The 16,690-nt window shown below is 39.3% G+C and overlaps 1 protein-coding gene across 2 annotated transcripts; it reads right to left on the reverse strand.

Annotated features, from left to right (window-relative positions):
• Positions 1 to 1,599: 1,599 nt before the first annotated feature.
• On the reverse strand, positions 1,600 to 8,167 carry LOC146688978 (uncharacterized). Of its 2 annotated transcripts, XM_085437044.1 has the most exons (9): positions 7,125 to 8,167; positions 6,292 to 6,881; positions 5,818 to 5,997; positions 5,309 to 5,449; positions 5,004 to 5,041; positions 4,240 to 4,256; positions 3,928 to 4,081; positions 2,741 to 2,819; positions 1,600 to 2,206 (listed from the first exon to the last, which is right to left on the reverse strand). In XM_085437044.1, exons 1-9 carry the CDS (start codon positions 7,324 to 7,326, stop codon positions 2,165 to 2,167), a joined length of 1,443 nt encoding a protein of 480 aa, XP_085293170.1. In that variant the 5' UTR covers positions 7,327 to 8,167; the 3' UTR covers positions 1,600 to 2,164. The 2 variants fall into 2 exon arrangements, with proteins under 2 accessions (XP_085293170.1, XP_085293169.1); XM_085437043.1 differs by lacking the exon at positions 1,600 to 2,206 and having other exon boundaries at positions 2,381 to 2,819.
• Between the last annotated feature and the right edge of the window lie 8,523 nt (positions 8,168 to 16,690).

The raw sequence follows: 16,690 nt of genomic DNA on the forward strand, positions 1-16,690 counted from the left end.
TATAGCATAGGGTGAAACTGACTTATGGTGCCTTCCTTTTTTGTCAACCAGTCGCTAGAAAACTCAAACCATTCTGAGTGAATGTTTTTAGCAAAAATGGTATGTGTAACCAACACATGATGCTGGTGTCCCGGGACTTACATAGATGAACCTCACTTATGCCCTGGCTGGTTCTTGTGTTAGACAAAAGCCTGCACATACTACTATACTGCTGCTGTAAATACTCACATATTATTTTCAAGACTCAAAAAATTATTAAATAATAAAATTAAGACAGAATTTCTTTGTGCTATTCACAAAAAAAAAGCCCTGCCTAATATTCCTCGGGGCCCAAGAACAGCTCTGATGCACCAAGAGATGTACCCAACAAAATCTCTGGAGGTGTATAAGGCAACATTGTGGAATACTGTAAACTCAGAGATTAGGCCTTGTTTGCATTGGGTTTGTTTTCCAACACATCCAGTGGATGCTGGATCAAAATTTGGGTCCAAGTCAACACTTTCTGAAACTCTTAAACAGTGTTTTGGAGTTTGGCAGAGCACTTTATGCCCCTGCAACAGTGTTTAAGTAGGTGTTATGTGAGAAATTAACGACTACAGAGATGCATGGAATGTCACTTTCCATTGTTTTTCTACCTTTATGTCTTAGCATGTATCTGGACATGCACGAAACATTGTTCAGACCAGAGGCCTGTACTACAAAGAAGGATTATCCAGGTAATTGTGGTGTTAGTGCTGGGTTTTCAGTTTTACGGAGGCAGTTACTTCTTACCAGGGTACATCACCATAGTAACTTATGCTGCAGGACTAACCTGCTGCAGAGCAAGTTATGTTCCAGATTATTAGCAGGAATACTTTCACCAACCACTGACCAATCAGTTCTTGGGAAAAATGTGTCCCCTTCCTGAAAGATCCTTCAGACCTCTGTGTGCAAAGAGCCAAAAGGTCCTAAGTTTTTTTTTTATAACATCTAAAGTCTTTTGATGAGCACCTGTAAGGAATCTAGGTTCCTAGATGAAGAGGGGAAAGCTCGTTCTCTTGTCACAAGAGGTCGTCACAGTAGGCTGATATTAAAAAGAAGCAACAAAACAAAACTACAACTATCTTATGCACAGACACACATGAAAATTTAATGGAGTAATAATTGTAATTCATTAGATTATCCTGTGTTTTAATGACAGAATGTTCATATTCTGTTAACTTACAATTTTGCCAACATTTCTCTTTAAATAGGCTTTATTCATATATTCCTATTTATTCTATTAATGAACTCGGTCTTACTGAGCCATCTGAAAGTGTTTAAAACACACATACATTCTTACTGTGTGTGTTTCAGTACTTAACTACTGTAGACTACTTTTCCCATGACAAGGATGAGATATAGTTTTTCTTCCCTTGTAAGACTAGCTGCTCTGCTGTTAGTAGACTTATCCATGGTTGTGACCTGTCAAATCCTGCCAATGCCACCCTTTTCAGGAGAACTTGTTTGCAGCCAAACCAATGACGGACATTTCCGTCAAACCTAAAATGGAAAATTCCGTATTTTCCATAAATTTTGGAGTTATTGCACAGACAATTCCGTAAACCCTATAACAGATATTTCCGTAGATTTACCTGACTTTTTCTTTACCATTTACGGACAGTTCCATCAAACCTAAAATGGAATATTCCGTATTATTTAAGTACTCAATCCATACCATTTACGGACACTTCAGTCATCCTAAAATGTTTAATTCTGTACCATTCTCTATACCGTTTACCATCAATAAAGCACAAATGTAGAATCACAGCAATTATTTATTTCCTTTAACAGCTGCCAGTGCTTTAAAGTGATTTCACTTTTTGTGGTGAATGATTTGCAATATTTACATTACAACCATTAAAACATTCAGAACATCACCTTCACATTCAGATAAATTTTACATACATAAACCAGCTGTTCTCTCAAAGAAGTACAGCCATGTCCTTTAACAGGGAGATGCCAAATCTAGCAACTTTTTAGCATCCACAGGCTGACAGGCATTAATAACAAATTAATTTGTTAAATACAATGACAAAATAAGACAATAAAACTGCCAGCATTGCTGTTGCTGTCTCACCTGTCAGTGCAAAATGAGGAGCCCCCTCCAGGAGGATGCAGAAACCTACACCTCCAACTCCACATATCACACCGACAGGCAGAGCTCTGCAACCAGTGGCTGACCTTTCTACAAAAAACAAATAGAACATTAGAAGTATTACATTATACAACTTTTCTATAAAACATCAGTGCAGCAATAACAACCATGACCTTAGAAGGATGACTGTGCAACATGCCATAAAGAGATTTTTAAAACTCTTAAAACAACTTAAAACTAAAAAAAAATTAAAACTTGCACCTCCAACTCCACAATGACAGGAAAAGCTTAACTGGAATGACAAATATCGCCCACCTTCCCTCCCCCGTAACATGGGGGATTTGAAACTGCAGCATGTGTGTTGTGGGCATCTAGTTAAAACATCTGAACTCACCTAATACTGTAAAAATCTGTATTTCTACTCCCAAGCCCCATGTTTTTGGATTCGCCTTTGTGTGTGTGTGTGTGTGTGTGTGTGTGTGTGTGTGTGTGTGTGTGTGTGTGTGTGTGTGTACATTCAGTCCAAAAAGGTATTTTCTGAGCTCTGAGAACAACTCAAATGGCCCATTCAGATTCCTTCTGCTTGCATTCAAATTCCTTCAGCTGAGAAACCAGCTTGCACACCTGTGGAGGAATGAAGTGCCGTTTCTTCCCCTTCTTCTCTGCCTTGGAGCCTCGCTCAGGATTGACCCCAAAGAAAACTCTGAGGAAAAAAAACAAAACAATAGTGATATGCAGACAAAGTTTGCACATGTAGTGTGGCTTGACAGGAGTGGAGCAGTTCAATAAAATCCTACATTTGTTTTCTTCAATATGCCCCTATGTGTGAACCTCTCTATCATTCTAGTTGACCATCTGTCTAGAACCCAATGTTGTTGTGGTGCTGGTGCCAGTGGCTAAGCTTATCTCTTCCTTTGTCTTTTCAAGACACATGCATTCACACTGCGCATATACAGAAATGTTTGCAAGGGTGAGAAGTCTGCTTATCACCAACACATGACAGCATGCATCCTCAATGTGTATGCAGGGATATTATAAATGCACAGAACACAGAAGGGGATAGAAAACACAGTTGACATTGTCCTATCAAAAGGTGTAACAGCACATTTGAACACGGACTGTCCTGGGGGTTATTCAAACATGGAGTGGAGAAACTGTGACATTCAGTGCACGTTACACATCAGTACAAGTATTAACATTTGGGCATGAATCCACTATGTAGTATTTTTTAAATTAATATGTTTAGTCTTTCCTTCGGGGGGGGGGGGGGGGGGGGGGGGGGGGTGTCCCTGGAACAACATATTTTGAGTTTGGGGTCTGCAGCCAAATAAATTTCAGTTTGTGTGTCTTTGACATGAAAAGGTTTGCCCACCACTGACATAACCTGGTCTCAGGTGCTAATGGTTTTAAAGAGATAGCTCAAACGAATTTTGTGTGAACAAACCATTCTGAGAAAAATATGTTTTTGCTCCATTTCCCAACTAGAATCATGTTATGTTTGTTTTGTTATTGATTGACTTAGGACACTATTTAAAGCAAAAAGCCTGTTACCTGCCCTTTAAAAAGATATGACACATTTATTCCAACAATAGTCTTCAACAGGGAGCTACAAAATCTCTGAACAAATCCATATTCAGGGGGATCATAAGCCAATAACAGCTGATCTAAAAGCTCACAGCATGTGACGACACATTTTGAGCTTGTACATCTCAGACAAACGGGTTTAGTGTAGATTGACAAAAAGCAGGTCAGGTGCAGAAAGGCACGGCAAAGTCACATTTACAAAGTATTTCCAAACAATGAGTGCTTACCTTTGCATGAATTCGAGAGTAAAAGCCATCTCCGGTGGGTATTGGACGTTGCAGACATAAAACATGGAGAAGACGTAGCTCAAGGCCACAATGGGAGAGGTGATGTGGTCATTGACAAGTAACCCATCAACAGCAATCTTGAATTGCTGGTCACCTTAAACACAGATAAAAACCATGTACCATTTACAAAAAAAAAAAAATCCTATATTTTAAGGCAAGCAAAACATTTCTTTAATAAATATGACACAACAACAGCTTATAACAACTGCTAACAACAGCTTGCTGGGATACAAAAAAAGATTAACTACAAACCTCTGATTAGGATGCACACATTCCCAGATCTCTGATGTTGAACTTCTACAACTGTGCCATCAGCAGCGTTCTGACGTATGGATTTCTAGTGTGGTTCCCCAGCTGCACCAAGGCCGATCAGCAAGCACTCCAGCGGGTGGTGAAAGAAGCTGGCAGAATTATTGGAACAAGTCTGCCAGAGATCAGTAATATCTTCCCCACTCGCTGTCTGAGGAGGGTGCACAGTATCCTGCGGGACCAACATCACCCTGCACGCCACCTTTTCCATCTGCTGCCCTCAGGGAGAAGGTACAGGTCTATACAGGCCAGAACATCCAGACTGGCCAACAGCCTGTATCCACAGGCTGTGAGGCTCCTGAACTCTCTGCCCCCCTCTCACAGACAATAACCATATCCAACTTCTTAATAGCAATGAACTGGTCTGCATTGGTGCATCATATCTTTATTCTCTTCCCCCTCCTGCCCCCCCCCCCCCCCTCTTTCTTAAATAGATAACTATCATATCTGATATCATATCTCACAGTACAATAATATTGAATGGGTTGCATTGTTGTATTTTGTCATGTTTCTCAGGTCTTTGTCTGAATTTCTACGAACATTATTGCTAAGGATTGTCTTATTGCATTGGAGTCACACTGGGTTAAATATGTACACTTGGGTTTTAAGGGGTATTTATTATTTTCTTCTTTTTTTTGGGTTGTATGGAAGCCCCAAACGCAATTTCATTGTTCTTGACAATGACAATAAATAAATAAATACTAAATGGGGTCACTGGGAGTTCGACTTCAGGATCTGCAGAGATCTGTTTTGGTGACAGACATGATACATGAATTAATGTTTCCAGTGCACACAAACCTGCTGGCAAATTGACTATCTGCTAGTGTCTTCATCAGACAGAGGTAGCCATTATGCACAAACATTAATGTAAATAGTTTATAGATAGAGAGTTTATAGAGAATATCAGCAGCACAATTAGGGGAATCTATACTTCCTACTGTGGTTGGTTACTTGGTTCACCACTGGATGCAAATAATTATCTTGCACACAGTTTAAAATCTACAACATCTACCTCTTTTTTGTGGAAGAGTTTATAAGAGTCTTCCTTGAAGTATTTTGAAATGCCACAGATGAGCTGTATTGGACCTTCGCCCATCTTCATCCCTTTGGAGTCAAGGAAGTCATTGATCCCCTTTTCTTTTTTGGAAAGTTCCTGTTCAAGGTTCAAGGTGTTAATTTTGTACAAGTACATAAGACTAACACTCATTTTCGTTTGGAGCTATGGAGAGAATTTTGAAAAAAATAAAAATAAAAATGAATTATTTCATTTTCATTTGCAACCTGTTCTGTTTTGATCTCAAATGTCCTGCTTTTTTGGTTGTCACTTCCTGATTTTTGGTCTCAAATCTATTCCATTTGATTGTTCATCCAAGTTATTCTATTTGATTGGTTGCCAGTTTATCTTTTTTGGTCTCAACTCTCTTTTTGGTTGCAAATCTTTTTCTGATTGATTAATAAAGACAAAATTCTCTCCATATGGAGCAGCACAGCACAATCATAATAATAACAATAACAACACACCTGTGCCAGCTTGTTTTGTACAGAGAAGCCAAGGAGTTTAGATGCATGATCAAACAGGTGAGGAACTTCAAACAGGAACGGCCACTCGTCCTTTACAACGGCAATAGTGGTATCATCATCGTTGAGGATTTCACGCTGAATGGGATATGTTTCAGTCATCAATTTTCGAACAGATGACTCCTAAAGATATGAGGCAGTTAGACAAACAGTCAAACAGTTAGTCAAACTAACCAATTAAAATAATAAAACGGGGTATCAATTTCAATTGACTATGGGCATAGTGATCTACAGACGATCTACAATTTCACAATGTGTCCTAAATTGTACTTGGACCCAGACCTTATCGCATTACTCCTGCTATATACTATTGCTGTGTGAATGGTTGTATGTCTAGATGGTGGACTGTAGGAACCGAATTGCCCTTCGAGGATTAATAAAGCTTTCTGTATCTGTAATGGATGATTGCAGACCCACCTGAAGATCCTGGGTTTGAAAGGCACGTTTCAACTCATCTCGTTTAGACAGCAGGTCTTCTCTACACACGGCCCCCTCAATGATTGGATCCCACGCCACACATCCATACAGATCTGAATTCCTGGGCCTTTTCTTTGTTGAATTTTCACCCCCTGCTTGCCTCTTCAGTGAGCTTTGTGGCCTCTTCATATTTTCAATTCTGTGTTCCAGCTGACGAAAGAGAGTTTCAGAACCATCTTTTGCAAAAGGTTTGTTTCCAAACGGCTCTGTCAGCTTGAAGGAGGCAGGATATTGTCCTACAATCATACTGGCGAGTTCCCTCAGCTTTTGTCTACCAGGTCTTCCTGGGTGTTTATGGAGGTAATCTTCAGCGACGATCCGAACCATCTCTCGTCTGTCTTTCCCCATTATGTACTTTTTTTCACGCAACTCATCCATGACTTTTGAGGGAAATTTGTGCCATGGTACAGAATATGTGTCTTGGGATGGGGAGTCGGCTGTCTCAGGTGGTGTTGAGGGCAGCTGAAACCTCTGTGGTTCAGGTGTTGATGAGGGGCCAGGCCGGGTGAACTGCGGTGGAGTTTGTGAATCTATGGATGACATGACAAACATCTCCATAAATTAAACACATCACAATTGTTGCAAATCAATTAATACATTGGTCCTCAATGTCCAGTTTGGGTCAACCAGGAATACAAATGGACCTAATTATGAAAACCAATTATAGAGTAATTATTGCCATGTACAGCTGATGGCAACTTTTTTTTACATTTTTGGAATAAACCTTTGTAGTTTCAGAAAACTTGCATTAAAACAGAGGGGCAAAAACTCACCTGCTTCCAATGCTTTGACAGCTCTGACGAATCTTTTGCACTGAATGAATGGCAGAGTGTCTTTAATGTCCTCCGGGTCCACAAGGCTCAGGTCATCTACAGAGAGAACTCCTAATTCCTCCAGTTTAGCCATGAGTGTATCCATCTGATCGCTACTTAGCGATGGCATTGCTTTCTTGACATAGTTTTTCACAAGTTCCATGTTGGTGTGTGTTTAAGAGGAATGAGCCACCGAGTACCTCTCTGGTAAGAATAAAGTGGATGATAATCATCAAGTTTGTTCAAATCATGGCAACTGAACAGGTCAGAAGCATTTTCATCAAGTTCATAGAGTCCAAGATCAGGTATCCAGCTGGCAGTTTTCCCTCGAAGCAAAAGTAGGACAGTAGTTTCATTTTTTACAAAAATGCTTGCTATTTGTCCTAACTGCAGTAGTCCTTTTGCGTAGCTCAGCATTCCATTTGCATATGTAGTGCCTTTAACCTGCACACTCTCTGTGACAACTGAGTTACTTGAGTTCAAATCAAATTCTCCAACCACTGTCTTTATGTTCTGGTCATAGAGCTCTGGATAGAACCGTGTTGAGTCTGAGACATGAACCTGGGAACGAAACAAGGTACCACAAGACTGATAAGCCTGAAGCAACTGGTGCCGTTCAGCCAGAGACTTGGTTACATTTATGAAGTTCTTACTTGCCCTAATGCACCTTTTAAAATAAGAATGTAATGCCTTGTGCATAGGGCTCTGCTCGTATATACTATTCCCAAGAGATGTTACAGTCTCCCTTGGAACACCATACTGCCCCAGTTCACAGGCTAGTGCATCCACAGTATATTCCTGTTGAATATCACTTATAGTTCTCATTTCATTTGCTATTTCTGTTATTGTGGAGGCTGGAACCAAATATTTTGCCTGTAAACCCAAGTAAAACTGAGCAAGACTCTCTGTGAAGTTGTCTTTCACTTGATCACTGCAGAAATTATCACTTTGTTCTGCATCAATGTTAAAACTTTCAGGTTCTTCAGGTTCTACATGTGATCCTTCACCTTGGAAAGACCGTTCTCTTGGTTCACATATATGAACTGGGGCTATCTTGGTAACATCCCACCCTTTATGGTATCTGGAAATATGCGTTAAAAAGGATGACTTTACATTGAATGTCTTAGAACATCCATCAAAGGGACACGTTACAGTCAAACCCTCATCTATGTGACCACTCAAATGACACTTTAAAGTTTTAAGATCATCATATTCACTGCTGCAAAAATTAAACAAGCACCTTAACTGTACAGACACATTACGGTTCCATGTTTGTGTGCTCCTTCTGTCTACATGAGCTCGTGACATATGCACAGCAAGGCTACTGTATGTGTTAAACTTCCTTCTGCAATCCCTATGGCCACATAAAAAAGATACATTATTATTATTTCTGTGTGTTCGGCAGTGTTTCAAGTAATCAGTCGAAGACCGAGCGTTAAAGCCACAAATGTTACAAGTCAACATTTTTAAGAGATTGAATTTGCCAATTGACGGATAGCCAGAATCAGAACAGAATCAATATGAAAACAATAAATTTATATCAGCACAGTGAAGCATATTCACTTTTCAGGTACCTTCAAATAAGTAATCTGTGTTGGGCTGCATGGGCCACTCTCTTTGGGCTGCAATGTTTTCTGCAATGAAATCTGATTCTACTTAACTATCACCCCTTTTAATTATTACCATGTTCAGTTGGATGCTAACGTAACACAGCGAGCTATAACAATACACACATGTGGCTAATTTACACACATACACACACCCACACACACAAGCGCGCGCATCCAACTTATAGGCTAACGTTAACTTTAGTTGGGCAAACCACGCTTCAAAATAACGCAAAACCCACACATTCAAATGTTACCATGAAACACACACGGCTACCAACTGACTATCGAGACCAAATTTCATGTAAGAGGGAGGGAAAAAATGGTTTTTGACGTACTTACGAAGCGCAGGCGGCTGGCTAATGCTAATGCAGCTAGCAGCAAACGTCCACTCACATACACACCACTACCAACTGCCTATCGAGACCAATTTAATGTACGAGGGGGAACAAGGTGGCACTCCATTCTCATTCTCATTCCACACAACCAACCTGTTTCCAACTTTCCTTGTGACTTGCAGAAATTTAGGTAGGCACTGACCGCACTGAAAGTAATGGCGTCGGAATATTCTGGCTGGGGGAGAAAATTCTGCCTTGCGCAACAGCAAACTTTCCGTATTTCGCAAAACGGAGCGAATCCGTAGCAAATCCACGGTAAAGGGACCCCTAAATTTACGGATTTTTTTAACAGTGCGGGTTAACTTATCAAACTGATAACAGCCATCTTGTGACTGCTTAGCTTGACTGTCAATGTTAGATCAAGAGAAAGCAGATAAGAAAAAGATATTGTGGGTATGTGGTTTGTAGTACAGGAGCCAGGCCAGCCTTCTTTCGTCACTCCATGGTCCAGTTCTGTCAATAGTCTTCCATTTGAAGGTGTTTTTGGTGGTGGATAGTTGTCAGCATGCGAGCTCTGACACCTTGATCTCATACCCACTATTAAGATTTTCAGTAATGTAATGTAGCTCTTGTATGAGACCATGCAGGACAGTCAACTCTCCCTTCATTCATAATAAATGAACAGATGAGTCTTGTGCACATGACCCTGTCACTAGTTTACTTTTTGTGGAAACTAACTGCTTAAAAAACTTGGAATATCCCAGAATAATGTCTGATTTGATATATTTTATTCATGTTTTGTCAAGGTATCTTTTTGCCCTTTTTCAAAGTCGCCGAGCTCCTAACACCTGTCCGTGTTTTTTCCTTTTTCAACCAGAGCTGCCTGTTGATTTTCTGCCTAGCTTGTTACTCTGGGCTGAGAGCCACAAAGAGGAAGCAGACAGACTAAACAAACTGATGTTATGTTAAAACTTGACATGTTAAAACATGACATCAACTTCATGCTTTAATATTGGTTTAAGATTGGCTGCATTGGGCTTTAATCATAAAGATGACATTTGTTTTGTGCTTTGTCAGAACTGTACTTTTCAGCATCAGCTCCGTGTTTTTCAGTTCCGACCAGAAGCTTAGTAGATCTGAAAAAAACAAGAAATTTTAAAAATGAACGATTCTATTTCCACATATATTCTTACTCATGGATATTCAAACCTTCTATTTATACGATTCAGAACGTGTCCTGCATTCTGTTTTCTGTTATATTTGCATTGTTATTGTTTAGTGCTGATTGAGCTGGCGAGAGAGGGTTGCCTATGCTAACACTTGAGGAATGTAATGGTACAGTAGGAGATGTGTGTTCTGATTTGCAACCAACTCCCTCCTTAACACCCTGACAAGGCTCACTGATGCATCTCTATGGGCAGAAATCTGTGCCATCAGAAACTGAATTTGAATAAGTTAAATTTGAATTTGAATTGCTCAGATTGAATCTGAATTGTAACTTGAATAAATGCTTTTGAAAACCGAATTTGAATTAGTCTAATTTGAAATTGAATTTATGGTTTGAAAATGATCATCAGTAAATTGAAATTGAATTTTATATTTTGAAAATGAATTGATTTGCTTTGAAACGGCATTTTATCCTTTAAAAATTCAGCTCTCGAATAATTTCAGTTTCACTTCTCACCATTCAGTTTCAGTTCTACAATTCAATTTCAGTTCCAAAATTCAGTTTTTTGGAACTTACATCCGATTCTGGTTCAAGCGCAGATTAATAGAACTACGTTTTACTAGCGGACCGAAAGTGTTACCGACGGGAATCTACAGCGTCTTGAGCTGAATTAAGACTTCAGAAGTCATTCGTCATGTCGAATGACCAGCGGATGAACTCTCAGGTTGGTAATAAATGTATTACATGTATAAGAACAAGCGTCATGTTAACAAATGATAGCCGTAAGGTAACTTTTATGCTTATTGTAGCTGCTGGCTAAAAACGCTAATTTAACGTAGTTTGCCCTGGATTCAGCTTTGACAACAAATATGATCGACTGTTTCTAGTAGAATTCCAAAGTTGTCATCTTGGACCCTCTCAGAGTACCCCCTCTGTATGCTTGCAGAGACCCCTACAGTAGGGAAACATGCAAAACGGTGTCCAAACCTTTGTATTTTAGCTTTATTTATGTCTTACACAGCATCCCAACTCTTTAGCTAACTTAATAACTTTAGCTAAAGTGAATAGTCTAATTCATTAGTGCAGCATTACTGGATCACACACTAATCCACCTGTTGCGAGAAATGCTCAGGAAAGTCGTTTTGTGTGTAGCAATGGTCAAGCCTATTGACCATAGGTCAGCCATTAGAAAATCATTATTGTGCATGTGTGTGATTAGTCAAACGGATGATACTTTCAATGTGAAAAGTGGGACAGATAACAGATTTGTACAAACAAGGACCTTCTTTTAATCTAGAAAATAATTGTGGGATGTAAGCTTTGTCACATTAAATTGACTTGCAGCCACTTGACCAGAGCAATATGTAACTCCATTCACTGCACAGCATGAATGCTAACCCAATAACCTGGAAGGAAAGGCGAATGCCTGTGCTAGCAGTGCCACACTCACCAAACCTATTTAACATTGTGTAAAATGTAATGTGTAAAAGTTTATTTAATTTTGTAACAGTAAAAAAAAAAACACTGTTGAAATGAAAATAACATGAAATGAAACAAAACAGTAAAATTTGTTTTATTGCTTTACAAGAAAGCTTGTTTCTGTCCCAACCAATGATGAAATAGTCCAACAACCAGTGTTTTCACTAAAAATCTAAGCTCTACAGATCACTAATAGCTCTTTCAAACTATATATTACAATGTAATATTTGTACATGTATATTTTATCATCGCTTTCTCATTATGTCTTTCTCCATTACCACTGCTCTCTGTCCTGCCTCATTTTCAGCTCATTCTCTTCTTCCTCACCTCAAGCCTTATCTCCTTAACTGAAGTCGGGGCTCTAACACATGCATAAACATGATTAGCTATTCCAGATATTTTAGCAATTACTTACTATCAGCACATCAGACACATGACCCTCCTGTCTCTGCACAGCTGACAACGAGCCGCCTAAACAAGCTGGTTGTTTAGGTTGTTCAGCTGGTTAAAAGCTGAAAGTACACCACCTAATGTTTGGCCAGAGTGCCCTATAAATCTAATTTTCCTTTCGGTAAACAGCTTGAATATATTTTACATATAAGAGTTTATTGACTAGATGTTCGAGTCAGGCAATGTTTGAGCCACTTCAAAGAAAGTTTTGCTAACGCCAGCTAATGGCAGCTAACCACATAATAGCAGCACTACACTCTAAAAACTTGCTACATTTATTTAAGAGAAAGCATGCAAGTTGTGTGTGGTGTTAAGTTAAGTTCAGGATATCCTCAACAGCTTACCTCGTTAGTAAGTCATCATACAGAAGTGAGCTTCACCGACTCCTCTCACGAAGTTCTACAGCCTCATCCAGTGTAGATAAATATGGACACCTGGTTGAGCTAGACAACAGACTGACAGCCTACACTCACTATAGATACATAGCAGGCTGGGTTGTTTGTTCTACAATGGCCACCACAGCTAGGACTATACAATTAAATTGGGAAGCGTAAAAAACAAAAGCAAATTATCATATACATAATGTAAAAATAAATTAAAAAAACTGCCCAATTATAGACTACAGTCAGATTATCCAATTAGAATAATTAGAGATAGTTGTAAGTAAGTATGAGCCAGTGTAAAGATGTTTAGTTTTAGTTTCGTTTTTTTTTCTTTTAAAAAAATAGTTATGTAACATACTGTGCCCTATATGGCTTGGCTTGGGTCCCCTGTGGGTGGTAGACTGTGGCAGACAGTGACACACAAGTGGAAGGTTTTTGTTTTGGTTATGAGGGATGTTTTCAGCCACTGCGACATTGTTAAAACTCTCACCTTGTATCATTAAAAAAAGCTTTTTTTCCTGTTTGGTCTAGTTCTCACACATTCCCACATTAAAAATAAAAACCACACACACACACACACACACACACACACACACACACACACACACACACACACACACACACACACACACACACACACACATGCTTGCACTTACACACTCATACAGGCCTGATTAATGGCACCTAATTAGCAATGGTAATGACCAGGTGTCTGAGAACCAGCCAGCTTCTTCCAGCTTGAGGGGGCTGATGTGTGTGAGTGTGTGTGTGTTAAATGTAGTGTGGTGTTCCTGGAGGCTCCCAGTTCCCAGAAAATCTATTCCTACTGACTGTCACTCCCTCTTTTCCTGTCTCTCTCTGTCTCTGTCCAAAAAGAACACACACAAACACACATGCAGCACACACAGCACTAACAGACGCACACACACATACATACACACACATGCTGAGCTAAAAGCCAAGATCAATTAAGGTTTTGGGCAACGAAGATGTGGGAACAGTGTTGGATGGTGCGGATGGCCGTGGCAGGGGTGCTGGGAGCTGTTGTTAGTGATGGTGTCTATGTGTTTGTGTGTGTTTGCATGTGAATATGGTTGTTGAACAACCCCGGAGAGCGCCGAGGCCCAGTCTCAAAAAGTAAATCAGTGTTTTCTTAAAGAACAGGTTTGGATTTTTAATATATAAAAAAGTTGGTTTTCACACAAACCAGTCTATAAGATATAAGATTGTCAGACTGCATTCAATGACAGATGTTATTTCTGTTGTCAGTGTACACAGACAGCTGTATAAGTCAGGCTTAAAGTGCTATACAGGAAATACTCTGAAGCCAAAAAACAGCAAAAGTTGAGTTTATCTTAAGGTAAACATTAGAAATTAAGCTCACATTATTTGTTCTTATCCATCTCACCTCTTGCAGGATGATGTTGAGTTGCATTCTAGCCAAAGCAGAGCCAGATTGAACTTTTCTGTCATATGACTAAAATATTTTTTTTTAGGTGAAAACTAAAACTAGATAAAAAAACAAAAAACAAACAAAACATTTTAGATAACTAAAATAGAAATAAAAATTGGATTCTGGAAAAAAAAAGAAAATTAACTGAAATTATTTTGTGAAAAAACTTCAAGGTTTCTTCCTGTTAAAATGGAGTTTTTCCTTCCCGTTGTCACTAAGAACATGTTCATAGGGGGTCGTCTGAGTGTTGGGTTTTCTGTCTAATATTGTAGTGTCTTTACATTATAATATAGTGCAAATTGCCTTGAAGCTTATTGTGATGTGGTGCTATATAAAGAAAACTGAATTGAACTGAATCATACTAAAATCTTAATCAGTCATTCGTCCGAGTGTGCTGTGTAGTGATTACAATCTGCAGTTTGCACCTTGGTCGATCAAACCCTTCTTTCCTAAGTCTGGCACTTTCTGTTCACTTGGTTTATTCAAACACTCACATGTACCACTGAATGGCTGCGCACACAGGGAGACGCACACATTTTCCATCAGCACATGCATATGCTCACACATTCACACGCACCCAGACCTCCTGCTGTGTAGGATTTGGTGATAACCAGTGTTAGGTAGGCAGGTGAGTGGGTCATATGGCAGCGATGGGAAAAGCTCTTATCGACCTACCCTGTTCCCACACGCACACACCGATACACACATACACGCAGACACACACAGGTTTATCACCCTCTGTCGTTCCCACACACTCACCTTACATCATTACCTGACTACAAGAGCCAATCAGCCAATCGTACCTCGAGGCTGCAGTCAGGTGACCCGATCAGGAAACTCTAGCAGTGGGATGAGGTTACACACGCCCCTGCTCTGATAACAGCTCTCTGTCTATCCCTCTCGGCCTCTCTCTCTCTCTTTCCTTTTCCCTGCTCTGCAATTTACAGATTCAGTTTCACCTTTGCTTTCATGCTAAGCTGTTGGATCCCAAAGCCTGGTGAATCTGTGTGTGTGTAAGTGTGTGCGTTTGCAGTTCTCAGGTTAAACACTCTGACATCGCGAAACAGCCAACGGCATAATTATTATATTCTTGGATATCCCGAAAAGTGGACACATCTACAGTATAGTACGCCATATCTGTGTGTGCCTGTAGCTGCTAAAAACTGCAAACACATCAAAATATACAGCAGCATTCTGTATGGAGTAATATGAGTATAACCAGATACAGAAACCTAAATGAGGGAAAATAAAGCTCAACGCACACAAAATTCAAATAATAAAAGAAGTCACCTGTATAAAGTTGAATGAACTGCCTCTGTTTTTTCATCTTCTCAAGAAACTTAACATTTAGTCTTCCTGACTTCTTCTATCTGCTGAAATCAGTTTTTAGGAAACAAGGTCATAGCCTATTAGAATAACTGTGATTTCTTACTGCTGTGTTCTTCTTTGGGACTGCTACATTCATGTGAATGCTGTTGTGTGATGTGTTTTATTGCTTGTTTTTTAAAAACTTTGGATGTGGGTATATTAAAATTCATTCTCGCAGCCAGGGGCCAGTTAGCACTAGAGGGAGACAGAGAATGGCATTAAATATAAAGATTTCAAAACCAGTGAACTATGTGCAGATGTACAGTAGATATTATTTCTAGTTTAATGCTGGTATAGTGATGTCATATGGTTATAATATATATTTACATGGTTTAAAACGATGCAGTGTTACATGTGATGTTGTGACGTCTTATATGAATAGATTAAAAAAAGAAGCCATACAGTACCAAACCCATGTAAAGCATCAAGTCTCACATCACATAATGTAGTGTACAAACATGGAAAACATGCTTTTTACGTCAGGCACACTTGGCATGTGGATAGACAAACATTTAAAATGTTTCTTTTTGCATTCAAAGGGTCACAATTCAGTGTAATTCAGCATAGAATGAATGGTACATGTGTGTTAACACAGGGCCAGACTGCGTCTGCATGATGTTCATGATAACATCCAGCGGTGTTACATAATAGGCAGTACTGGCCACTGAAAGTGGCCACTGATGATATACAGATTGGAAGGGTGGTTCTTACTTGAAGCTTTATTAGCTGGAAGACTGTGGTTCACATTTTGTTTGAGCCTCTTTGCTTTGCTTTCTTTTCACTCTACCATTTGATTTGTTTTTTCTGGCTAGCCTATGGTAAGGTTCATCACTTCACACCAAGACTATTTCATGTTGAAAAAATGATGAGGCTTTTTCACTAATTCCAAAATTGGGCAAGTCAAGGTCAAAGAACACCTTGTGTCAGAAAGAGAAATGCCAAAGGCTTTAAAAAAACTGCCTAATTTCATGCCGGAGGAATGAGAACAGCCTGAATATACACTATACATATTAAAACACAGACTTTGGAGCATGATGGTTTTGTGGAGTTACATTAAATTGTCCACTTGATAAAATGGCCACTGAGTGTAAATCTGTATTAGTTACTGTAAGAAAAACTATTTCTGTCCTCCAGATGAATGCACTTCCCAAACCGTTCATTGCAACGACCACGTTGCTCTATTTAAAATTTCAGTGATCTAAGAAGTTTGAACACTACCTTGAATTTGAATTTATGTATTTAAAAGGGACAATGCATATTAATGAACATAAATTAATGTAA

This window comes from Copadichromis virginalis, linkage group LG17 (genome assembly GCF_057382275.1).
Source record: "Copadichromis virginalis isolate Kocher_CV1m ecotype Utaka linkage group LG17, C_Virginalis_male_GT1.1, whole genome shotgun sequence".
NCBI lineage: Eukaryota > Metazoa > Chordata > Actinopteri > Cichliformes > Cichlidae > Copadichromis > Copadichromis virginalis.

Coding starts and splice junctions, on each gene's coding strand:
- LOC146688978 (XM_085437043.1), bottom strand. CDS start 7,326: ATGGAACTTGTGAAAAACTATGTCAAGAAAGCAATGCCATCGCTAAGT. Junction 5,998..6,291: donor TTCAAACCCAGGATCTTCAG/GTGGGTCTGCAA, acceptor TCATATCTTTAG/GAGTCATCTGTTCGAAAATT. Junction 5,450..5,817: donor TACAAAACAAGCTGGCACAG/GTGTGTTGTTAT, acceptor AACCTTGAACAG/GAACTTTCCAAAAAAGAAAA.